Source organism: Podarcis filfolensis (genome assembly GCF_964270895.1).
Source record: "Podarcis filfolensis genome assembly, chromosome: 5".
Classification (NCBI taxonomy): Eukaryota; Metazoa; Chordata; class Lepidosauria; order Squamata; family Lacertidae; genus Podarcis; species Podarcis filfolensis.
In genome coordinates, this window is record NC_139608.1 from 16,095,148 (window position 1) to 16,121,187 (window position 26,040).

At 45.4% G+C, this 26,040-nt stretch overlaps 2 protein-coding genes across 9 annotated transcripts in view; one reads left to right on the plus strand and one right to left on the minus strand.

Moving 5' to 3' along the window:
• Positions 1-26,040, minus strand: part of LOC310762313 (uncharacterized protein) — a 221,115-nt gene that overhangs the window by 26,797 nt on the left and 168,278 nt on the right. For 6 of the 8 annotated variants that reach the window (XR_014547949.1, XM_083613042.1, XM_083613045.1 and 3 more), the window contains 8 exons: positions 25,295-25,423; positions 22,430-22,561; positions 20,235-20,363; positions 12,736-12,864; positions 4,458-4,586; positions 2,646-2,774; positions 2,292-2,420; positions 186-314 (listed from right to left, as the gene is read on the minus strand). Coding sequence is in view for 7 of the 8 variants with exons in the window: in XM_083613042.1 (XP_083469168.1) it covers positions 186-314; positions 2,292-2,420; positions 2,646-2,774; positions 4,458-4,586; positions 12,736-12,864; positions 20,235-20,363; positions 22,430-22,561; positions 25,295-25,423 (1,035 nt within the window). In the remaining variant the exon portion in view is untranslated. The remainder of the gene's footprint in view (positions 1-185; positions 315-2,291; positions 2,421-2,645; positions 2,775-4,457; positions 4,587-12,735; positions 12,865-20,234; positions 20,364-22,429; positions 22,562-25,294; positions 25,424-26,040) is intronic. The other 2 variants (XM_083613044.1, XM_083613043.1) reach the window with 2 other exon arrangements.
• On the plus strand, positions 21,152-21,554 carry LOC310762461 (acyl-CoA-binding protein-like). Its single transcript, XM_083613614.1, has one exon. It carries the CDS (start codon positions 21,224-21,226, stop codon positions 21,488-21,490), a length of 267 nt encoding a protein of 88 aa, XP_083469740.1. The 5' UTR covers positions 21,152-21,223; the 3' UTR covers positions 21,491-21,554.

A 26,040-nucleotide genomic window follows, 5' to 3' on the forward strand; every position in this document is an offset into this window, starting at 1 on the left:
GCTGGCCACATGACCCAGAAGCTGTACGTCGGCTCCCTCGGCCAATAAAGCGAGATGAGCACCGCAACCCCAGAGTCGGTCACGACTGGACCTAATGGTCAGGGGTCCCTTTACCTTTATGGACAACTTCAGGTCAGTGGGATTTGAGATGTCACAGAGCAAAAGAGGGCTTAATGGGAACTTACGCTTGTCACACTGTTCTCCTCTCCAGCCTTTTTCACAGTGACACACTCCAGTCTGGGGGTTGCAGGAGGAGCTGTGCTCACAGTCACACAGCCCTTCACACCTCTCCCCAAAGGAACCATTTGGACAAGCTGAGGATAAATTGTGAAACACAAGCAAAATGAATGCGTTCTGTCCCAGAGGGCAGGGGGTTGAATCATTTGAGCGCAACCACCACCACCTCAGGAAATAGTCAATATTTATCAACAGGGACATCTCAAAATTATGAGTGTCACGCTGAAGGTCAGGATTTGTAATCTGAAAGGTGTGGCACAGAGTTAAACCCTGTAAAGCAAAATTCTAGAATGTTTTATCTATATTATGAGTGTCCAACCACACAGTTGAGGCCTACACATGCTGCACATCCTCTCTGGGTATTTTTCATAACTCAGGGGTCTCGAAAGTTTCTCATGTGAGTCCTATTCAGAGTAGACCCCCTGAAATTAATGGACCTGGCTTAATTTCAAAGGGTCTACTCTCAGTAGGGCTACATCCTTATGAATGTAGACACATCAGTTTGCTAATATACGAAACAAGCTGGACTTAGGAGAATTCCACAGTGTCATGTGTGACCATTTATATACAAATTTTGTGTAGTTTAAAAATAAAATAAAATCACACATAAATGAGATGGAACAGACTTTTGGATGAACACATGTGAATAATAATAATAATAATAATAATAATAATAATAATAATAAGTTATTTATAGCCCGCCCATCTGGTTGGGTTTGCCCAGCCACTCTGGGTGGATATCCAACAGAAGACTAATATTAATAATAATATTAATAAAGTGATAAAACATCAAACATTAAAAACTTCCCTAAACAGGGCGGCCTTCAGATGTCTTCTAAAAGTCAGATAGTTGTTTATTTCCTTGACATCTGATGGGAGGGCATTCCACAGGGCGGGCGCCACTACCGAGAAGGCCCTCTGCCTGGTTCCCTGTAACCTCACTTCTCGCAGGGAGGGAACCACCAGAAGGCCCTCAGAGCTGGACCTCAGTGTGAAAGTGAAATGTGAAAGTGGCACTGACCAGAAACTGAGTGATCTATCCACCCCTAGTTTCTGTAAAGCATTTGGCCTATTTGTGAGCTATTCAAGATATAAGACAGAGGTAGAAACCAAAGTCAAGGGTCCCACTGTCCACCATCAAGCATAACAGACAACGGGGTCCTTGACTTCAGTTTTCACCTGAAGGGAAAGAGAGCGGGTGTGTATGTAAAGGAAGCCATTGAGATGATAGGTTTAGAAGGAGGAGAAAGAAGCCATACCTTGAAAGGGGGAAAAGGAAGACAGGAGTCCCCATACCTGAAAGGACGGCAAAGAATCAGAGAACGCAGATCGAGCTTTTGCATTTGATTCAGTCAGCAACATAATACACTAACAGAGCAATCCAAAACTGGCTTATGGTGGGCTGTAGGTCCATTGGGAGTATCTCCGCTGGCAAGAACCCACAGAAAGCCCCCAGATGGGGCACTCCAAGGCAGAGCGTGAGCAAAACCGAGCTGGCCCAGGAACCACTGGATCCTGAGCCAGTTTCTCTGCTTTCGTGCAATGGCATCAGACCAAGTCGTCGTCCTCCTTACCTTCCACTCCAGCCACTGTTGTTGCCCACCACCAGAGGGCGCTCCAATAGATTCCACCCTAAGACAGAAATCCTGAAACCATTCATTTAGGCCAGGCATAGGCAAACTTGGCCCTCCAGATGTTTTGGGACTACAACTCCCATCATCCCTAGCTAACAGGACCATTGGCCAGGGATGATGGGAGCTGTAGTCCCAAAACATCTGGAGGGTCGAGTTTGCCTATGCCTGATTTAGGCCTTTTTACCGAAGTCCCATTAAACACCAGTGCAAATGCTCCAGTGTAACGGATATCATTACTGCAGCTTTAGAGCTCCTATCTTAAGGCTTGATGCAGGACCAAAAGTTATGTGGGAAAGGGCACATAACTGCAAGATGTAGTGAGTGCAGAAATGGCACATAATCACAAATGGATACAGCAACACAAATATTTTTGATGATCACAGGGGCCTTTTATAAAGTTAAAATAACTGCGATCCTTACGAGTATCACAATGGTCCCCAATCCAGCCTGGACGACAAGTGCATTTCGCTGAACGATGATCACAAATTCCACCATTGCTACAGCTGCAGCTCTGCTGACACCTTTCTCCATACTTCCCTGCTTCACACTCTGCAGTGAAAGAGAATAGACTTTCACTAGTTTATGAATGAAACTGTCCAGCCTGAAAAGAACTCAGTCTTGGCAGCTGACCTTCAGCTCTGCTTAGATTGAGTTTAACCAATGTAGGTTTATTGCTATAGTGTATTGTTACTCACCCAAGCCCTTTGGGGACGAGCCATTATATGAACTGAAATGAATATGGAAGCAATATTGACAATATTTTCTCAAATTTACCCAGTTCACAGGCTATTCCGGTCCATCCTTTGGGGCATAGGCACTCTCCAGTCGCGGGATCACAAGTAGCCTGGTTTTGACAGATGCAATGCTGCAGGCAGTCCTTACCATACAGACCCGGAGGGCAGGCTGTGGACAAGAATATATTTTTAGCTTAACATGAAAGGACCATCACTAAAATTGTGCAAAGGAGTCATTTTAAAAAATGAGGATGAGGCATGTTCTGCATTTGACTGTTGCAAAGGACGCTTTTCGTACCTCATGGGTTCAAGAGTGCCATTAAGGGAGACCAGAGAAGGGAGCTGCCTTTGCTCACTATTATTCCTCAGGAATTTCTTGTTATGGAGGCATGAAAAGCAGTGAAATAATATATATATATATATATATATATATGATAAATGTTCATAACTGCATATATAAACCACATGTCTGAAACCCCACAGAAAAAGTCCTGAAACCATTTTGTCCCTCCCAAATGGACCTCAAATATTTCTCTGCAAGGTCGAAGGAAAATGGAAAAGCCTCCCCATTGTCTTTTCGTTCACAAATCCTGTCTTAAGGGTATGTCTGTGTATGAATAGGGTGAGCCTGTGACCTGGCTCAGGAACCAAGTATTTGTCATTACAAAAAACTGGCCAGGCTCCCCAGGGTATCCAATCAAGTGATCATTAACAGGTAACCTGCCAGACAGGAGATGAACAACACACTCAGATTTCTGTTGTAGACCGCCTTTTTGTGATGTAGGTATGATGTTTGTGGGGGGTGGTCTTCGGTTACACCCCTTCTGTGATGTAGGTATGATGTATGGAGGGGTGGGAAGGTGGGGGTGGGAAGGTGGGGATGCAATCCTAGCATCCAATGAAATGTGGGCATATGAGGGGTGGGGAAATGTTCAGTGTAAAAAGTTGCAACATGACCATATCAAAAGATATTTGGGTTAAACTAATATAATTTAGTTTTGTTGGGCTGATGCTCCTGTCTTTTCTCCCATTAACAGGGACAATGATGGCAAGGGGCAGGCCGCTACCATTTTGTCCAGCCTCTTTTCCTGCTCTTTTGGATGTGGCAGACATTTTGCATTATGCCACACCCCTATGATGGCCAGTTTGTGCTCGTAACACTTTCTCAAAATTCCAGATGTTCCCACTAGCCCAGAAAGGTTGGCGACTTCTGATCTAATGAAAAAGGGTCCTAGTCAGACTTCTCACTGACATGTGAATCTCCTACCTGCAGGCGGTGTTTTTATGCATTAAAAAATGGCATCCCTTCCTGCTGTCACAAGTGGTACAGGCTATATTACTACCTTAAGTCTCTACCATCTCATTGGGGTCGTGGGTGGTGCTGTGGTCTAAACCACGGAGCCTCTTGGGCTTTCTGATTGGAAGGTGGGCGGTTCGAATCCGTACAATGGGGTGAGCTCCTGTTGCTCTGTCCCAGTTCCTGCCAACCTGGCAGTTTAAAAGCACACCAGTGCAAGTAGATAAATAGATCCTGCTGTGGCAGGAAGGTAAACAGCATTTCCGTGCGCTCTGGCTTCTGTCACAATGTTCCGTTGCACCAGAAGCGGTTTAGTCATGCTGGCCACCTGACCTGGAAAGCTGTCTTTGGACAAACGCCAGCTCCCTCGGCCTGAAAACGAGATGAGCACCGGACCCCATAGTCGCCTGTGACTGGACTTACCCGTCGAGGGGTCCTTTGCCTTTTTTACCTTTCCATCTCATTCTACTGCATATGAAGACCAGACCTTTGTTTCATTGCCACCTTGATCTACTGTTTGGCCAAACTAGGCCCAAATTTAAACCCACAATGTACCTTCCTGACAGACCGGTCCTCTCCATCCAGCTGTGCATATGCACGCCCCAGTGATGTGGTCACAGAGTGCTGCGTTCTTACAATTGCAACGCTGACGGCAGCTTTGTCCGTAAGTGTTAATGTGACAAGCTGGAGAGAGGGAAAGAGAGAAAATGAACCATAAAGCCCAATCACGAGACATCAAAGGACACATCAAATTCATTTGGAACTCAATTCAAGGAAAATAAAGAGAGGAAACTGATTTGGGATGGGCGATACTTTCAAGTCACGCACATGTGTTTGTATATTCATTGCGACTGACAAAGAGACCCGCAAATATGTATCATCATAACACAATTTGAATGGTGATTTCTTTTCTTAGAAAGTAACAATTGGAATCATTTGCGTGATAGATCAGCTGTCTTCTTCCAACAGAATGTCTGGGTATAAAACAAACTGCCACAGCCAGTCTGACGGGCTGTTTGTTTGGAAACTCTTCTGCAAAGCCCAGCTTTTTCTTTATTGCTGCTGGCAGAATCGCTGTAATACCAAATGAGGCTGATATGGTATCAGATATCTGGTATGAGTTTTCTGATATGCTATATGCAAATACAGCACCAACTCCTCTCAAAAAACAAACCATGCACACGTTTGCACCAAGTGTCCAAAGGAACATTTCGTGTGAAACTGCATAATTTGCATGCTTTATTCTGATTTCCCATTGCAGATTTTGCCATCTTTGTTTGAAAGGTGGGCATGGAGGTACCACTAGCAGTTCAGTATTCTTTTGTCTCTTCTTTTTTATCACCACTGCTCAGAGCAGGAAGAAAAAGTCTGATCTGGTAGAATGCAGAGAGCTGTTTTATCCAGAGTCAGACCTGTGGCCTAATGCATGGAAAGAGAGCTGGGTTTAGTGGACCTTTGGTCTGATACAACATTGCAATCCTACATTTTCTTCCTCATACATGACTCTGTGTGGCTCTACGTATGCCGATATATAGCACATGGTGCTCATGTTTAAACTTAACATGTGTTGCCAGCTGCCACAAGGTAAAGGTAGCATCCATTTCTGCTGTAAGCCTGATAGTACCATACACGCATCTGCAACCATTTCAAAAATGTGGATAATGGGAGCATGATACAAATTTGCATCACTACGTGATTGGGCACTGTGAGCAAATATAAAGCTGCCTTACACAATACACAATGTGTATTAAACTACTGTGTGGTTGCATGTACCCCATGGTAGGTAAAAAGGACCCCTGGACGGTTAAGTGATTAAGTCTAGTCAAAGGCAACCATAGGGTTGCGGTGCTCATCTCGCTTTCAGGCTGAGGGAGCTGGTGTTTGTCCGCAGACAGCTTTCCAGGTCATGTGACTAGCAGGACTCAACCACTTCTGGCTCAACAGAACACCATGATGGAAACCAGAGCGCACGGAAATGCTGTTTACCTTCCTGCCACAGCAGGATCTATTTATCTACTTGCACTGGTGTGCTTTCGAACTGCTAAGTTGGTAGGAGCTGGGACAGAGCAACGGGAGCTCACTCCGTCGCAGCGATTCAAACTGCCAACCTTCCAGTTGGCAAGCCCAAGAGGCTCAGAGGTTTAGACCACAGAGCCACCTGCATCCCCTCCCATGGTAGGACAATAAGTAATCACTGTATGTAAACAACTGATGACACCCATGTGAATGGGTCAGAAAGTGGGGAGGATTCCTCCTGCTTTCATTGACCTCGTATTTTTCTCCTTGGGTCAATGGCTTGGGGCTATTAGGGGAAAAAAGACAGACACAGCTATTGTCTGAGGTCACAAATCTATGACTGGGGTAGAGATCCTGAACGTTCCTGACTTCTATTTAAGGTTTTCCTTTCTCTATTTTTCTGGCTTATGTCCCTGCTCTGCAGCATGGGATGTAGGATGCTGGCTTGAGCCATCTGTTCTTTCTCTTCTACATCCTCTGGGCATGCTGGCAGGTGAACTTCCTGCTGGCCATGTCCCAACCCAGCAAGACCTGCCATGACAGATGCAGAACTTCTGGTACTTTAGACAGCTGAACAAATGCCTTTGGGTGCCCTCTAGAGTACTAGACAAGAACAGCTGGTTCTGCCAAAGGGATGTGCAAGGAAGCCTATCTTCATTGTGTTGCACTGAGCCATCACTGACTCACTTTGATCCAAGGCTGCTGGCCAGAGTTCAGCTCTGGAACCTATTGAAATGCTGGTCCTCAACTGCGGAACATCATTGTCACTCTAAGTAATGATGAATTCACTCTCAGGGTGCCAACAGCACAGTAACCAAGGGCACCTAGCTGGAAGAGGTATGTAACTCATAAGTTTGCAGAAGTACAAAAAGTTGTTAAAAATCAGGACCCAAAATAGCGCAATAAATATTGGGCATGCTTACTAGGCACAAAACACTACAACAGACATTTCACACGTGCACACATACTCCGGGGAAAGTGTTTTAGTGCTAATTAAAAAAAAAAACCTGATTAAAACACACATATGCCCCTTTTCCAGTTAATGGTCGTTTAGAAATAAATGATGTCATTGCAAAGGGCTTTTCCTCCATCGTTTCATTCAAAGCATCATTGTGCTGTATTCAAGTGGTATTTCGGTAACATTTTGTATTGAATGCAACACACTTCTATTTAAGCAGTATTTCATTTATTTGTTTTATGTAATAATTATGGTGTTTTAATTAAGATTGCTGGAAGAAATATCAACAACCTCAGATATGCAGATGACACAACCTTGATAGCAGAAAGTGAGGAGGAATTAAAGAACCTTTTAATGAGGGTGAAAGAGGAGAGCGCAAAATATGGTCTGAAGCTCAACATCAAAAAAACGAAGATCATGGCCACTGGGCCCATCACCTCCTGGCAAATAGAAAGGGAAGAAATGGAGGCAGTGAGAGATTTTACTTTCTTGGGCTCCATGATCACTGCAGATGGTGACAGCAGTCACGAAATTAAAAGACGCTTGCTTCTTGGGAGAAAAGCGATGACAAACCTAGACAGCATCTTAAAAAGCAGAGACATCACCTTGCCAACAAAGGTCCGTATAGTTAAAGCCATGGCTTTCCCAGTACTAATGTATGGAAGTGAGAGCTGGACTATAAAGAAGGCTGATCGCCGAAGAATTGATGCTTTTGAATTATGGTGCTGGAGGAGACTCTTGAGAGTCCCATGGACTGCAAGAAGATCAAACCTTTCCATTCTTAAGGAAATCAGCCCTGAGTGCTCACTGGAAGGACAGATCCTGAAGCTGAGACTCCAATACTTTGGCCACCTCATGAGAAGAGAAGACTCCCTGGAAAAGACCCTGATGTTGGGAAAGATGGAGGGCACAAGGAGAAGGGGACGACAGAGGACGAGATGGTTGGACAGTGTTCTCGAAGCTACCAGCATGAGTTTGACCAAACTGCGGAAGGCAGTGGAAGACAGGAGTGCCTGGCGTGCTCTGGTCCAGGGGGTCACGAAGAGTCGGACACGACTAAACGACTAAACAACAATAACATTAGTGTTGAAGCAAAGGCCAGGTGTGGATATTTAAGACAGAGCAGAACCAATGTTAGAAGGGTGATGCAGGTGATGTTGAATACAGCCGCCGCCTCTATCCTGCTCCCCCTCCTCTGGTAGCACCTAGTAACGCGAAATGTGACATCACAGCATCCCATCCCCAGCAAGCTGCTGTCCAAGGACATGAAACTGCAGGGAACAGAGTACAACCCCAGAGCATGGTCATATCATGCTATGTGTTGAAGAAATGCTACGGGGAAAAGGAGAGGAGGATATATGTTCTTAAAACATCTAACCCGGCCTCAGATACAAGCATTAGTGGCTTCTATTGTCCCGAAAGCTGAATCAGCCATTTTCGCCCCTTCTGAATTCTTCAGTCCAAGTAAGCCCTGGCTACGAGTGAAGCTCATCAATGTTGCAGCCGTTTGCCTCGGTGCTTCAGACTCGCCCTGCAGGTGCTGGTGCCCTCTGCCTGCTAACCGAGCAAAAGGGGCTCGTTTATTTTATTCCCGCTTGTTGGCAAGTTCTCAGCAGATGGGTTGCATCCTCCCTTATCAATAATTTTGAAAAGCTTTTTCATTCACGCCAAGCAGCCTCCCTAAGCCAGCGGCTTTTAATAGCATTAAATCTTAGAGCAAATCAATTTCTGTCTCAATTATGCGCCAGTCTTGCGCTCCCCTCCAAACCTTTTACTTCTCTCTCTTAGGAGAAGATCTCTCCATCACCCGGCACCGCGAGGCCTGCATATAAATACGATGTTGTCGTGCGTTGCCAGAGGACCTGGAAGCGAGCCATCACCCGACCGCTTTAATAGCAACCTTTGGAAGAAACCAGCAGTGTCACCCGTGTATTACAAGGCATTACTGGCCAGTCTTTAAATCAAAGCGAAGATTCATTGTTTAGCTAAGAGGCAAAGGGGGCTACCTTCTTTGCATTGTTGTTTGACCTTATCCCTTTAACTCGGAGGCAAACGAAGTTGCAAAGACTGTGGCACCTTAACTAGTGCACAAAATAAATCAAAGGTGGTGCAGAAAGCTTTAATGGTCCCATCACGCAAGGACAAATAGTGGGTTTTGGATATGAGTACAGTACACTTTGGTGGGAAGATGAAGGAGACAGGCATGGCTTAAGATGAAGGGTTTTGTTTCTTAATTAAACTTAATATGTAGAAACAAAGCTTGCAGGGCCTTTTAAAAAAAGAAAATGAAATAAATCGTCCAGAAACATCAGTCAAAGACTAAGCTGATTGATTGCTAACTTCACAAATGTTTGGAAAGTCACAGCAAATGGTCTGTGACTGAAGAAAAGTTATCACCGTTCTGATTTGGTAACAGCCTGGGCTCTTGTAACACAATAGGCCCATATTTCACGAAACCTAGAGGGCAGCTACAGAGGTGAAGAACCTTCCTCTTGAGTAGCTCTGCTAACAAATGATGAGAGTAAAGTGTCCACTGAGCAACTGCAGAATGTGCTGTGCTGTGGTGAGCTTTCAAGTCGAACGGTTTTTAAAAGCGAGGTTCCGGCCCTCACCACCAAGGAAGCAAACCTGACAACGTTCTGAAGTTGTTACCTGCTGGAGACTCGGAAACAAGGCCACATAATGGCTTCTGTTACATGGAGAATACAGAGAAAGAGAATATGTGCTCTACAAAGCTGGCTTCAGTTTTTTGGGAGCCCTTGGACACCTTTGCCTAGGGAAGGTGCTGTTACTCTTTCTTGGGGCAAGTGGTGTAGAGATGGCCAATTTGGGGCAAGAGGTTCACTGACTTAAAGAGCTGGCAGGTCTCCTGAGCCATCATATTACAGCTTATGTAACACATTTATTTGTGCACAGCTTGGAGAAGTCAGGGGCAATATTTATTTATTTATTTATTTATTTATTGAATTTATATTCCCATCCTTCTGCTTGAAGGAGCCCAGGGTGGCATCAATAATGCCTTAATGCTCATCAATGATGTCTTAAGTGGGCCTTGCACCAGGGAGGAACCAAGATGGCGGCACTGATTCCAAGTAGTTGGGCTCTGGCAACTTCCCTACATGACTGAAAAGATTCCTGCATTGCAAGGTGTTGGACTCGATGACCCTTGTGGTCTCTTTCCAACCCTCCAATTATATGATGCTAAGACCTGATGTCATATATGATGTCAGATGTGGGTCAGGAAAAGGCAGGGTTTGGATGGAAGGGGCTTCGCAGGCACCGCTGATCAGTTGATAGTCAGCACTTGGGAAAGTACTAAACTTGAGAAACATACAGGCAAACATTCATTCATTCATTCATTCATTCATTCATTCATTCACTGAATCTTTTCAGTCACTTTCTATTGCCCAGAGCAACCCAAAGCAACTTGCAACCAAACAAGCAGATAGACCAAGTGTCACCTGATGTCTTTGCGACATCAAGTGATTGAAAGGTGGCATCATACTTGGCCCACGGCTGTGTGTGGAGTTAAGGATCTGGCCTACCAGCCAGATCCAGTTTTCTACCCATTATAAAGGTTGGGCTACATAGATGTTCTGCCGAAGAATTGATGCTTTCGAATTATGGTGCTGGAGGAGACTCTTGAGAGTCCCATGGACTGCAAGAAGATCAAACCTATCCATTCTTAAGGAAATCAGCCCTGAGTGCTCACTGGAAGGACAGATCGTGAAGCTGAGACTCCAAGACCTTGGCCACCTCATAAGAAGAGAAGACCCTGGAAAAGACCCTGATGTTGGGAAAGATGGAGGGTACAAGGAGAAGGGGATGACAGAGGACGAGATGGTTGGATAGTGTTCCCGAAGCTACCAGCATGAGTTTAACCAAACTATAGGAGGCAGTGGAAGACAGGAGTGCCTGGCATGCTCTGGTCCATGGGGTGACGAAGAGTCAGACAAGACTGAACGACTAAACAACAACAACACATAGATGTTCAAGGGGAGGGAAGGCAGTGATGTTTCCTTCTGCCAGCAGTCCATTACCCCACCTTCAGGAGTAAGTTAGGAGGAGGATTAAAAATAAAAATAAAGTCCTGGTGCATATACCTCCCTTTGGACTCAGAATGCTAATTACAAACTCAATGCAAACAGAAATGCCAGAAACTGTCTTATAACATTTGTCCATCTAGCTCAATACTGTCTACTCTGACTGGAAGTGGCTCTCTTGGATCTCAGAGGTCTTTCACATCCCTTGCTACCTGTTCCTTTTCACTAGAGATCCTGCCAAAGCTGCATTCAGGACCTTCTGCATGCAAAACACGTGCTCTTCTATCACGGACCTGTAATCATATATGTCTATCTCTGTATTGTTGCAGGCATCCGTCTGTCTCGGGAGACAAGTAGAAGATTGTGCCTTTGGGGGTGCAGTCAAATTGTCGGAAGGTCACGCCACCTGCTGTGGCTGTAGAGACTGATATGGGACACGTTTGGTTGCATGTCTATATATAATCTATCTATTACTGTGAATTATCTTCTATAAAAAAATGGATGTAAACTTGTTTTGCCTGGCACCAATGGAGCACAGCACGACCAGTTTATTATACCCTTTTCTCGGTAGGTGTTGCTGTGGAGGGGTACAGAGCTTTTGCTAGCAGGGCACAGTGCTGGTGCCTTTTAGCTGCAAAACCCATTATGAATACATCAGGTGCGTTGGTTTGGGCCTGCAAGAACTCATGGGGGGGGCAGTAAGTGATATAGCCTTAATCTTTCCCTTGATCTACTTATTTCTCAGAGGCATAATGGCTTTGCTGAATATTCTGTAATGATAGAAGCAAGTTCTGGCAGAGATGTTTTTGCACACAGCAGCAACAAACACGCCAAGCCGACTCACAACATCAACTCGGTGGGCATCGTGCCTCAGTTGCAAGCAACGTTTACCTTGGAGGATCCAGCTGTTCTCCATTGTTTATGTATGGCAAATGCTTAATTGTTTTTTTTTTGTTTAGGAAAGGCCATAGCTAAACTTGTCCATCAAGAGAATGCATCAACAGAATAAGCATAGCAAATTATTGCAGAAGAGAAGTGTTATTGTTACATTCTGTCTACATCAAATGATAAATTCAGACAAAGATCTTCCACGGAAGAGATTGATTTGCACAATTGTCACACTGTTGGATCCATGTGGAACTGGCTTATGAAACTGATCTATCCGCTAAAGAGTTTCTTGTATCCAAGATTCCTTCCCACAACCCATTTCCATTCAGATCCCAGCATACTGTGATTTCAAAGCCAATGCGCCAAGGGACTATCTGCTGTTCAATTGACCCCTCCCCCCTCTATTGCCATAGAAGTAGATTTGGATAACCTGTGGATGTGGGGATTAGCAAAATGTAGGAGACAACTGTTGCAACCAACATCTGGTAATAATTTCAAATAGCTAGACCATCATACAATAATTGAATCATCATAACCTTATGAATCAACCCTTGCTATTTTTTATTTATGTAAAAAAGGAAGAAATATACTCTACAGCTGTTGTCAAGTGTTTTATGCACGCATAAGCAATAGCACATACACATCAAAATTAACTTGCTCATAGTCTTCCCAGCAGCTTGCAGCCTGCTTATTAAACTTGAGAGGAGCACAAAAATGAAGATTTGGGGTTCCACGGGTGAGCTCTTGGAGGGGAATGCCCCCCAAAATCATGAAAAATATTATGTATAATCATGGTGCTTGCATGCAAACAATCATTCTGCATAAATCACGCTGCACGCACAGATCTGCATCTGCACACAGATCTGGTATGCACACACGGATGAGTTTGGTAAGATTTAGAGAGATACTTTCTCATTAGTATACAAACCTTGCTCACAGCTGGGCCCGATCCAGCCAGGGAGGCACTGGCAGGTTCCATCGATGTGATTGCAGACAGCTCCATTCTTGCAGTTGCACACCTGATGACAGTCCAGCCCAAAAAAGCCATCTGGACAAGCTGAAGATGGAAAATGATGAGAGGGTGATACTCATTTGTGTATACATCTATCTATCTGGCAAGCAATATTCGCCTTCCCCGAAACAGAGCTTTTAGGAAGTAACAGGGGAATGCACACATTTACGTTTTAGTTAAGAGCTGATCCAAGAGTCTGTCTCTTGCACCGGAGGCAAAGCGGTGCTTGGACTGTAAAACAGGCCTCCCTCAGCATGAAAATGTATAAATAACATATTTGATGCTAGCCAGAAAATTATGCTGCTGAAAGAATAGCACGGAACGTCTAGTCAGATACTGATTCAGTCATGGCCCACCATGCTGAACACAATACACTAGTCAGACATTTCACTTGATGGGTCACAAATGAGATCAGCACTCCAACCCAATCCACAATGCTTCAAAGGAAGTCCAGGTGATAGTGTGTTGTGACCATGCCAGTGAATTACTCATCAATTAAGCATGTTAAGCTCTGGGGTTTCCAACAGATCATCCATAAAGAAAACAAGTAAAACTCCAGCAGAGGGCACAATAGTATAGGTACAACATTTCACATGTGGTGGATGCGTGAACATATAAAGCCCTTCTGGGAGAGGCTATTTACAGAAATAAGCTATAATACATGTGAAATGTGTCAGTTTGCATTTCTTAGTACAGAAAGTATTGATCTGATGTGTAGAGATCTTTCCTATTTAATTCATTCAAGAGGGTTCTGGAAGCTTCTCTGTATGAAAGAAGCAAGCAGAAGGTTCGTGATGTTTGGGTTATACCTTCAGAGAAGCTGAGTACAGCTGGCTTAAACTGGTTCTGTTATCTCTTCTGTCAAGGTCATGCTGACTATAAAAGTAAGGCCAGAAGGAGCCTGGGTTTCACTTTATCTCTTTTCCTTCTGGTGTGATGGTCTGTACATAGTATGCTTAGTGTTAAGGTTTAGACTTACTATAAGTTATTGTAGGTTTATGTTAAGTCTGCTGCAACTGGATTTCTTATGGACAGTGCCAATCCTGTATGTATTGGATTTGTGACCATTATGCTCATTTGCCTTCAGTAGCAGTAAAGCTCTGCTGGATGAAATATTAACTGCCTCTGGTCTATTTTTTGGGAATCCTGCAATGTGTTTAAGTTTTTACTCTGCTCACTATATGCTGGAATCTGCTCTGGATCAATACTGAGTAGAATTTCCATGACATGTGAAATGTACCCCAGGTTTGGGATTGTTAGCTATTTTTAAAGAAGGGAAATCTGACCTTTGCTATGAAGAACTAATTACTTTTCTTTTAGTAGCAGCACACCTATGAATGGCACAGAATTGAAAAGTATTGGAATATCTTCCTCAGAGCCTCCTTCTTTGGAGGTTTTTAAGCAGAGGTTTAGATGGGCCATCTGTCATGGATGCTTTGGGGGTACCTTCCAATTCTACAGTTCTGTGATCCTATGATCTGTGTATCTCTCATTGGAAACAGAATATATGGTCTATTGCTGCATCAGAAAAATTAACCGAGAGATTACATGTACTGAATAATACAAATGGTGTAGATGATTTTGTTGAAATAATGGCATCCTTTTATAAAATCCTTTACTGATTGCCCTCAAGAATGGCAACTACTGAAATCACACACTGGACTTTGGCAGACTTAACTAAATTGATCCGTCCTGGAGTGGGGAGAGTTGAATTTTTGCTTTTGTATCTTTTTCTGTAATTGTTGTATATTGTAAATCAATAAAACCATATTAAATAAATAATAAAGAAAACAAGTAAGCATGGCCTGCTCCTGTGTCTTTAACTGCAACTTAATATGCACAAATCAACAGGTGATTTTTTAATTGCATGGAGAGAACCTGCAAACATTGACACATCAAAGCTCCTGTTTATGGCATAGCTGCGGTGGCTGGTTGAAATCATGGCAACCTTAACAGGCTCCCATATGGTAAATCTTCTTACTTGCTCCAAACATGAGGGGGAGGGGGAGGGGGAGTTAGGCTCTCTTTTTCTATTCACCCCATGTGTTGCGGGAGATCACAGTTAAGTACTTGGGAGAAAGGCAGGATATACCGTATTTTTCGCTCCATAGGACGCACCTGACCATAGGACGCACCTTGTTTCAGAGGGGGAGAACAAGAAAAAAAAATTCTCCCCCTCTCTGCTCAGCGCCCCTTCAGCGAAGCGGCAGGAGAAACGGAGCCCCTTACATTTCTCCTACCACTTGGCTGAAGGGGCGCTGCGCACTCTCCCTCTCTGCTGAAGCCAGGAGAGTCTTGCTCTCCTGGCTTCAGCGAAAGGAACCTGAAGCCTTCGGAGTGCAGCGCGAGTTCCTGCTGCGCTCCAAAGGCTTCAGGGATAGCCACCTCTCCCCTCCAAGGCCATGGAGAGGCAACGGGATGCTCCCTCACTGCCGCTGCCATTTGGGACAAACGCCGGCTCACCCTCCTTCTTGAGCTTGGCAGGCGGCAGCCCTGGCAGGAAAAATGGGGACATTCTGGGATCAGATCAGGAGCCGGGATGGCTTTTGTAATTCTGGGAATGTTCCTGGAAAATCGAGACACTTGGAATGGAATGGGAATGGCGTGCTTGCAGATGGTGCATCCAGGAATGTTAGCAGCAAGACCAGTGAGCATGTTCCCCAACCCCTAGTAGTATTTACCTATCCTCTTCTGGCACTAGTGATGAATGGAAGTGAGAGCTGGACCATAAAGAAGGCTGATCACTGAAGAATTGATGCTTTTGAATTATGGTGCTGGAGGAGACTTGAGAGTCCCATGGACTGCAAGAAGATCAAACCTATCCATTCTTAAGGAAATTAGCCCTGAGTGCTCACTGGAAGGACAGATCGTGAAGCTGAGGCTCCAATACTTTGGCCACCTCATGAGAAGAGAAGACTCCCTGGAAAAGACCCTGATGCTGGGAAAGATTGAGGGCACAAGGAGAAGGGGACGACAGAGGACGAGATGATTGGACAGTGTCTTCAAAGCTACTAACATGAGTCTGACCAAACTGCGGGAGGCAGTGGAAGACAGGAGTACCTGGCGTGCTCTGGTCCATGGGGTCACAAAGAGTCAGACACGACTAAACGACTAAACAACAACAACAACATGGCTAAGTGGGGATTTGAACCAGGCCTTCCAAGTCCTAGTCTGACACTCTAAGCCAGTGGTTCTCGACCTGTGGGTCCCAGATGTTGCTGGACTACAACTCCCATCATCCCTGAGCTCTGGCCTTGCTAACTAGGGGTGATGGGAGTTGTAGTCCAACAACATCTGGGGACCCACAGGTTGAGAAAGGCTGCTCTAAGCATTACACCACAAACAGGCGGTGGCACCCTATGGCTTCTCCTTCATTTTGTTCCCCAAAAAGGAATATGACTGCTGAAACAGGAGGGTGCCAACCGTTCGATCCCTTCCGAAATTGCTCCCCGCATCTGTAAATCCCAAAGTAGGTAAGCTCATCTTTGCATGTGATATGAAACAAATTTCTTCCTCATTCCTACCAGCAACTTATTTTTCTCCTCCGTCTTTTAAAACTCTGGCCATAAGGAACAGGCAGGCTAGCTCACTGCTTTTTCGTTTTTTTACTTGAGCTGAATAAAGTTTATTGTGATACTGCTGGTGTTAAGATTTATTTATTTTGTATCCTAGGGGAAACAAAGAGCTGCCCGAGTATTTTTCGTCAAAGGTGCAAATTGGCCTCGTTTCCACTAGAGGGCACCACAGGTACACACACAAAAATTACAATTTGCTCAGATACTAAAACACAGGCATTTGATTTCTCCTTATGTACTTGCCTTACAAAGTAACATAACAAGAACAATAGATTTAGTGTGGGAGTTAGAACTCTCTAAAATGCTTTGCACATACTCTATCCTGCTTCCACATCTATCTGCAAAGAATTCGTGTTTAAATCTGCACTTTGGAGTGTGTTTTCTTGCAAAGCATGCAATTCCATGTGTGTTATATCCTAAAATACACATTTTGACATGATTTTGGTACTTCTTTTTAAAGCCAAGAATTGCACTGCAATGTTATATCAACGCCTGGTTCTGCATATTAGTCTGCGGAACTACAGATAGGGTCAATTTTGTATCAGAATTTGCAAAGAATTACGGTACTTCCCCAAGCGTCCCCACTGAGGACCTATTATGCGTATTCTGCGGAGTCCCACTGAGTTGCAGAACATTCTGCCAGGGGTCCTAAGAGTTCACAGTCTGTTCACATAAGATGCCAGGTAGGGAAGCTCCAAATAATTTCATCTCTGCATTTTTTAAAATATTTTTTTTTTTGCTACGATGCACAATACTCAGACCCCTACTGAGGATCATAACTTTGCTCTCCAGCAGATTTTGCCCTTCTCCAAATGCTGTGGCACCAGTTCTTGGCAGCTTTAGTATATTAAAGAGGAAAAAAAAACACGTATTCAAATATGTACATAGAGGCAATGTTTTTTTAAAAACAAGAACAACTGTGGATCAATGCAGAAATCAGACGCCGGGTGAAACACGCAGAAAAAGCAACAACAGACCATTAATAGATGTGTCCATTCCCAACGCCATTTGCTAGGCCTCACTACAACCCTGTATGAACTGTGATGCAGGACATAACCATGTGGCTTTACATCTGGGCTGGAAAACCTAAGGGCTCTCCAGCTCTCTATTACCGTGTTCTTTTGACTCTTTGTGAGTCAAGGACCCGCCACCCGCTTGAGATAAATAAGACACAAGGACGCATGTATTTAAGGTTAATGGGCTAAAGAAGGCCACAACTTTATTGGTTACAGCATGTGAGCGGTATTGGGTTAGGCACTGGATCAAACAATCTATACATGACTCCACCCCGCGCAGCAGGGAGTCATCCAAAGGTTAACAACCAGTGGGAGGAGCTTGTTGATGAAAATACATCTGGAAGCTTCCTCTGATGTCACCGGGGGTCGTGCCATGGCCCTAGCCACCAGCAGGGCATCGGACAGGATCCAAAACCGCCAGATTCCTTTAAGGGAATACCCAAACAAGGGGAGGGGAGGTGGTGGCCATAACCTACCCTCTAACACACGACACATATTCCAATGCCTAACCGCCAACACCCAAAAGTTGTGACGAATTGCTACGAGGTAGGCGAAAAACCATGAGACTGGTGCTAATTTGCCCAATGTGTAAAAATTCCTACCAGGCCCCCTGGGCAACCAACCAAAGTCCATAGCAAGGTCAGAAGCATAGGTAAAGGTAAAGGGACCCCTGACCATTAGGTCCAGTCGTGACCGACTCTGGGGTTGCGGTGCTCATCTTGCTTTACTGGCCAAGGGAGCCGGCGTACAGCTTCCGGGTCATGTGGCCAGCATGACTAAGCCGCTTCTGGCGAACCAGAGCAGTGCACGGAAACACCGTTTACCTTCCCGCTGGAGCGGTACCCATTTATCTACTTGCACTCTGCCGTGCTTTCGAACTGCTAGGTTGGCAGGAGCAGGGACTGAGCAACGGGAGCTCACCCTGTTGTGGGATTCGAACCGCCGACCTTCTGATCGACAAGCCCAAGGCTCTGTGGTTTAACCCACAGCGCCACCTGCGTCCCTAGGTCAGAAGCACAGGTATGACCTAAAGGGAGGGTGGGTGGGTGATCCGTCGTCTTCTGGGTGCACAATGAGGGCACAGAGCTGCTGCGGCCGCTTGAATGAGGCTAAACCCCGCCCCCAAGCCAGCCCTATTGGCTGTCCCATGGGCGCGGCGCGGCAGCTAGGTAAGCTGACACAGGGGGCCGAAGACTCCCCCGTGCCGACACGGGAACCGGCTCCTGCTCACAACTCCTCCCCTCTGTTAAGAGGAGAGGCTTCCCCACACTGTGCTCCCCAAACACACCATCTCTTCCTGGGCCATGCCTTTCATCAGCACCACTTCCCACCCAGCTGGGGTGTTTTTGCCTGGCTGGAATGTGTCCTTGAATTCTGATCATGAATCCTGGGTGGAAGGTGCAGAGGGGTGTGCAATTCTGTGTAGAAATTAGCCTACTGTACTGCTGTTCCGCCCTCTTTTGACTCTGGCCCTTTTCACCCCTGGCATATGGCCTCCAGAAGCGAATATAGAACAAAGAATCAGAGAGTTGGAAGGGACCACAGGGGTCATCTAGTCCAACCCCCTGCTATGCAGGACTCTTTTGCCCAACGTGGTGTTTGAACCCACGCCCCTGAGATTAAGAGTCTCGTGCTCCACCAACAGAGCTATCCCAGCTGTCAATGTAGCCCTTGGGCTGAAAACAGCCCCCCCCCCAACCCTGTTGTGCATTGCAAGGGAAGACAGGTAATTGTGGCAAGCTGTCTTTCAGAGAAGCTTGCCTGCCACTGCCAATCTTCTCATTGACTGCTGCTGAGCTTCTTGGGAATGAGTCTGGAAGCTACTGTTAAAGGGTAACTCTGTAAAGGTTAGGTAAAGTTAAAGGGACCCCGACCATTAGGTCTGGTCGTGACCAACTCTGGGGTTGCGGCGCTTATCTTGCTTTATTGGCCGAGGGAGCCGGCGTACAGCTTCCGGGTCATGTGGCCAGCATGACTAAGCCACTTCTGGTGAACCAGAGCAGCGCACGGAAACGCCGTTTACCTTCCCGCCGGAGCGGTACCTATTTATCTACTTGCACTTTGACATGCTTTCGAACTGCTAGGTGGGCAGGAGCAGGGACCGAGCAACGGGAGCTCACCCCATCGCGGGGATTCGAACCCCCGACCTTCTGATCGGCAAGCCCTAGGCTCTGTGGTTTAACCCACAGTGCCAAAGAGGCTCAAGCTGCAATCCTGTGTAGAATGAATTGGGGGTAAAGGCCCTTGAACTCAGTGGGGCTTTCTTACGATAAAATAGATGCATGGGGTTGCTAAATTAGTCTCTTTACTGTGTTGCCCATGGAATTGTCTGTTCCTTTTCTGCAGGATCTCCTCTGCCCACTCCTATTTTATCTGCTGTGGAGGACAGCGCTAATATAAACTGCTGGTAAATCTCCACTTAACCAGGGTGTGAAGCTAGTTAAACAATCCTGGTAAAAGGGGCGATAAAGGTTCTCTTTTGCTGCTGCTAACTTAGGTTTTGCTGCCATGGTAAAAACTGGAGGGAAGGAGGAGCTCTGCACGCAATCCCGGGATGTGATCCTGACCTCTTAACCACCATTAAGAGAATGGGCCTGTTTTGTCTTACCAAGTACATCACTGAGCTGGTAAATTATCCTAGGCTGTTGAGCTAATCAATAACATCTTTACAACAGACTGAAAATCTGCTGAAATGTCGCTGTTGAAAAACGCACTGATATAGAAAGAAAGAAAGAAAGAAAGAAAGAAAGAAAGAAAGAAAGAAAGAAAGAAAGAAAGAAAGAAAGGAGACAGAGGGGAGGACAGAGAAGGGAACGAGAAATACCTTTTTCACAAAAGGTTCCCATCCAGCCAGCAGTACAAGTACAGGCTCCGCTCATGTGGTCACAGATCGCTCCATTTTTGCATTGGCAGCTATGTTTACAACTTAGGCCAAAGGTTCCCTTGGGGCATCCTGTGTACAGAGAACAAGAGACAAGCATTTGGGCAAAAATTAGGCACAGATATCAATCCTGGCTTTTCTTTGATCAGTTTAAATGGCTACCTGTGCATGGAGGAGGAGTGGGGGGGGGGGAAATAATAATTTGCTTTTACAGAAATTGATTTTCAAATAAGCATGGAGAATAACTGCATCTTTGTGGCTACTGCAATTCAGAGAGAGCCCAGGCAAAATACCGTATTGGCCTGAATATAAGCCGCACTTTCCCCCCAAATTCCGACCGTGAAAAGTTAAAGTGCGGCTTATATTCTCAACCTTACAAAAATTGGCTTCTACGATATCGCTGCTGAAACAGACATACGGTAAAAGGGAACCAAAAAAAATGTTTTATTGCCGATTTGCGGGCTTGAGTGCCTGCGGAATTGTAGCAATTGAATAGTGGTTTGCGATTTTAGCAATTGTACGGTAACTTTTGCGGGCTTGCAAGATCAAAGGCTTAAATTGGCTCGGAGTTACAATTCTACCAACTGCAGCCTGTAACCCAATTTAAGGGAGCGGCTTATATTCAGGTATTGTCTCGCCGCCAATACGGTAGAAGATACACTATTGGGTGGGTATCTCTGCCTCCTGAGAGGCTTCCCTAAGAAAGTCAGAAAGGTTTTTCCATTCCTAAATGAAGGGTAGAGATTGTTTATTACTTTACATATCACATCATGTCAGTGTAGCATCTTAACCATTTACAAGTATAAAATCAGCTATAAAATATTCATGCGTAATTGCAAAAAACTAAAACAGTTGAATAAGGAGATTCCAAGAACAGGTGCAGTTCACCCTTTTGTTGCATCGGGAGGAGGTTGCTGCACGCTTCTGCAACCATGGCCCAGGCAAAGTTTGAAAAAGCTGCAGAAGAAGTCAAGAAGCTGAAGACCCAACCAACAGATCAAGAAATGCTGGATATCTACAGCCATTACAAGCAGGCCACAGTTGGAGATGCAAATACAGACCATCCTGGGATGCTTGATTTCAAAGGCAAGGCCAAGTGGGATGCCTGGAATTCCTTGAAAGGAATGTTCAGAGAAGATGCAATGGAAGCATATATTTTAAAAGTGGAAGAGCTGAAGGAAAAATATGGAATGCAATAAACCCCTTCCCTGCACGCCTTAAAATAGAATCATGCCTTACTCTACTAACTTAAACTGTGTTACACAGTATGGCAGTGCCAAGACTTGATGCCACTTTCCATAATTAATAGCTGTGTAAATTTACTTCTAATGGTTTGTATAACAAGCACTATCAATTTCAAAAAATAAAAATAAATAAGGAGGTTCCAAGTAGAAGGGAATACTTGTCTAAACAGGAGTGTCTTCAAGAGACGGTGGAATGCCAATGCTGATGGAGCCCCTTGCATTTCAGCATGGAGGGCCTTCCACAACATTGCCGTCAACAGTGAAAAAGCCCACCTCTGTGTTACCAGAAGCCAATAATCATCAGGCTGTGGCGGAACTAACCAGGTTCCAGTTGCTGATCTTAATGCCCATACTAAGCAATAAAGGGGCCAGCCTGCCCTAACCTAGTTCCCTCCAGATGTTTTGGACTACAACTTCCACCATTGCTGACCATTAGCCGTGTGGGCTGGGGCTGATGGGAGATGGAGTCCAACACCCTTTGAATAGTACCCGGATAGGGACGGTTAATGAGGGCTATGCCAAGTTCCTATCCTGAAATACAGCCTAGAAATAAAAAGAACAGAAATGGATAAATGCAGGCATTAACTGCCCAAGAGTACACTGGGGAACCGAGGATGCAAATAATAAAGCATTTTGATCATCCAGACATGAAGTCTAATGGTCAGGCTAGCTATTCCTTCCAAACAACTATGAAAACAGACTCCTTCTTGGAGTACACATTTTAAGCAAATGCTTATACAGAGGTTGAAATCTGAGTCCTCCCAAGTGGACTTCCCCACATCCTAAAAAAAAAAAATTACCAGCTGGACCCTTTCCTATAAGCACACAACAGGAAAAACAGTTCCCACTCCTTTATTCTGAGAATTCTCCTCTTCGGCATGCTTAACATCTTACTCTGCTCACAGCGCTTCCCAGTGTATCCTGCTTCGCAGAAGCAAGCGCCAGTAACCGGGTTGCAGCTCCCATCACTGTTTCTGCAGTCGCAGGAGTTTCCGCAGAGCTGTCCCCAGGAGCCAGAACCACAAGCTGAAAAATAATACAGAATGTTATATGGCTGCCTGCAAAAACAGCAAAGGCTTCCTGGGTTTGGGAGTCTATAAAGCAAGGATTGGGAACCTTTCCCTCTGAAGCATAGTGGTGCCCTGCAAGACGAATGCCTCGCAAGACGGAAAACCCGCTAGACGAAAGAGTTTTCCGTTTTGGAGGTGCTTCGCAAAACGAATTTCCTATGGGCTTGCTTCGCAAGACGAAAATGTCTTGCGAGTTCCTGCGGAGTTTTTTTCCTTTCTTCCCCCTTTTTCCCAAGCCGCTAAGCCGCTTATCAGCTGATCCGCTAAGCCGCTTAACAGCTGATCCGCTAAGCCCGCTAAGCCGCTAATGGGCTTGCTTTGCAAGACGAAAAAAACGCAAGACGAAGAGACTCACGGAACGGATTCTTTTCGTCTTGCGAGGCACCACTGCATTCCCTTGTCAGGGGCTATATGGCTGGGACTGGTGAAGCTAGTGGGTGGCTTCCTTCCTTCCTTCCTTCCTTCCTTCCTTCCTTCCCTCCCTCCCCCTTTTGTTCCCTCACTTTCTGCTACCCCATTTATCTTTCTGCCATCTTTCTCTCTCCCTCTCTCTCTCTGCCATCTCCCCCTCTCTCCCAACCACCCTGCTCCTTCCAACCCAAACCCCCCGTAGGCTGCTGGAGAAGGGACATATCTCTCCTGCCAGATGTCAGATCCCTTTCAGGGGGCTTCTGCAATCACACCCAGGAAACATGAAACAAGGTGGACAATTGGCCCTCAAGCTGCAGGTTGCTGTGAAGTTAAGACCCATGTCAGAAACATCAAGGCAGAAGGCAGTTGTAGCCGGGTTCCTATGTATCCAAAATTGCCTCACTAAGGAGCAAGCCCCAAAGAACACAGAAGTGACGAGTGAATGAACATGCACAAGTCTGCACTGGGTGCGTTGGCAGCATTTTTTGTTATAAGGTGATTAAAGGAAGAACATCTGTTAAAATCACTGTTGCGGCCCTCTCTGAGAAAGAGAGGAGAAAGGGTCCATTGTGTGGGAGTAAGTCAGTAGGCCCTGCAAATATTCAGACTGTGCTTAGTTCCAAATGCACCCACTATTAAAATCCATTCTATTTTTCCCCCTCATGTAGTTGTGTTGCAACACCAGGGCTTTTTTCCAGCCAGAACTCAGTTCCAGCACCTCTCAGGTGGCACCACTGCCATTCTAAGAGAGTGAGGGAGGTGTTTGTGGCACCTCTTTTTCTAGAAAAATAGCACTGAGCATCGCACACAGAACACTGTGACTAAAATAAAAAGGTTGGAGGCTTTAGCTGAGATTCCCGCATTGCAGGGGGCTAGATTAGATGACCTTTGGTGTTCCTTCCAATGTTACAATTTTATGATTCTACGAGGGTTTTCCTCCATGAACTGGCCTCTAGAAGGATATCTGTGATGGCCACATTTCCTTCTGTCCACTGCAGCTGCCAGTGAAAGGGCTTTTTGCCTTGAGTTGTTCTTTCGCAACCATTTTCCGTACGCCAAGGTATTATAAGAATGGAAGAGTAAGTCAATGGCACATTTGGTACATTTCCCACAACAGTCTTTTCTCATTCTTACTCCCCAGTAATTGATGTCCAATGGCACACTGCCTTTGAACCTGGAACAGGTGCATAGCCATTACAGCTCATAGCCCTTGATCGATTTGCCGCTCATAAATTGGTCTAATCCCCTTGTGATGGCTTTTTATGCTTATGATGCCATTTCAGTGGGGACCCACCAAAGCAGAAAAAGTGTGCAGTGGTTGGACTTGGACCAGGAGATGCAGTTCCCATTCGCTGCTGGCGGCCTGGTGGCACTTTTCGTTTGTAGGCAATAGTCTTATAAATGTGTCCTTCAAGTTCAACAGTGACAAATGGGTGCTTGAGAGCATGATGCATATGCTCAACAGAGAGCTTGGATTGGCTACGGCGCCCTGTTGAGTGAGCACTCGGATTTGCTGCTCCTTAATGTGTGAAAGAGCACTTAGTCATGAAGCAAACTGGTTAAGCAGCCTTGGGCAAGTCACTGTCTCCTGAGCCAGCCTGTATCTCAGGGTTGTTACGATAAATGTGATAAATGAACAGGCCATGAAAAGGCACCAAAAGATGACATGGAAATAAAGGGGAAGCACAGCATGATGCAGCAATGCAGGTAAGTTTTGACATCTATAATGTTCCCCCTCCATACATCCTGCTGCCTTTCATTTGCAATCCAGAGGCAACAAATTTCACTCGATATTTAAATTCACAAACCCAGGGACCGTCTTTATATTGCAAGAAAACGGGATTCACTCAACGTGTTGTGACAAGCGTCTTCCCCCCTGCCCCACATCCTCACATTGGGAATTAGCTCTGAACTAAGCTGCATTGAAAATTGGGGTGGGGACACAGCACCAGCTGTCAGTCTGAATGCTGTGCCTTGTGCTTGGAGGAACTGGCGGACAGTGATGGAATAAAGTTCTCCGATCAAACCTCTCCGCTTCACCAGCCATCGCCCTCTACATTTTAGACTTACATGATTAAGGATTATAGCCAGCCGGGCTACATGAACCCATAAATACACAATTACAGAGGCAGGAAGATTAGCAGGGAATATATTAGATATATACATGTAGCAGGGAAGTTTAATTGCCTAAGAAGCTGCCGAGCTCGTTCTTTAGGATTTTGATTACGTTGGCAGCAGCAGGAAGGAGCAGGTGCTGATAATGGAGGCTTTGACTTACGCTGCTTGCAGTCACGGCCGATCCAACCTGGGGGGCATGTGCATTCCCCAGTGATGGGGTTACACTGAGCATCGGTATGACAGCTGCATCGCAGCAAGCATTCTTTCCCATGGTAACCAGCGGGGCAAGCTGAAAAGAGATAAGCGTGCAGCACTTGTCACTTAGATCTATCAGCTCAGACAAAGGCATCTGTTCCATGTGAAAGAGAGCAACTGTGGTCATGATCCACTCATTACAGATCACTGGGCAGAGAGGTCCTGGAAAGTCATTTAGCTCAGGGCAGAATCACCTGCCTATTGCTGCGCATCCTCACGCTGCGCTGCAGCTAAAGGTACCCTAACAGGCAGCTGCGAGTCAGCGTTGGCTTTCTAAACTTTTGAGCATTTGTTTCAAACTTAAGCTCTTAAGCTCTGTGTTTTATATTGTAAACTGCCCTGTGATCCTCTGATGAAAGGCAGCATAGAAATTTAATAAATAAAATAAAACAGGGCTGGGCTGAACTGAGCCGGCCGTAGATCTGCTGGATCTTGAGCTGGTCTTGCCGCAGTAAGGTGATGGCATTGGGCCCAGTCCAGATCCAATTACTGCGCCAGCCCAGCGTGGGTGCAATAATAATAATAATAATAATAATAATAATAATAATAATAATAATTATTATTATTATTATTATTTATACCTCGCCCACCTGGCTGGGTTCCCCCAGCCACTCTGGGCGGCTTCCAACAAAATATTAAAATACAATAGTC

Excerpts from the sequence above, each read along its gene's own strand:
- LOC310762461 (XM_083613614.1), top strand. The coding sequence starts at position 21,224 with ATGGCCCAGGCAAAGTTTGAAAAAGCTGCAGAAGAAGTCAAGAAGCTG.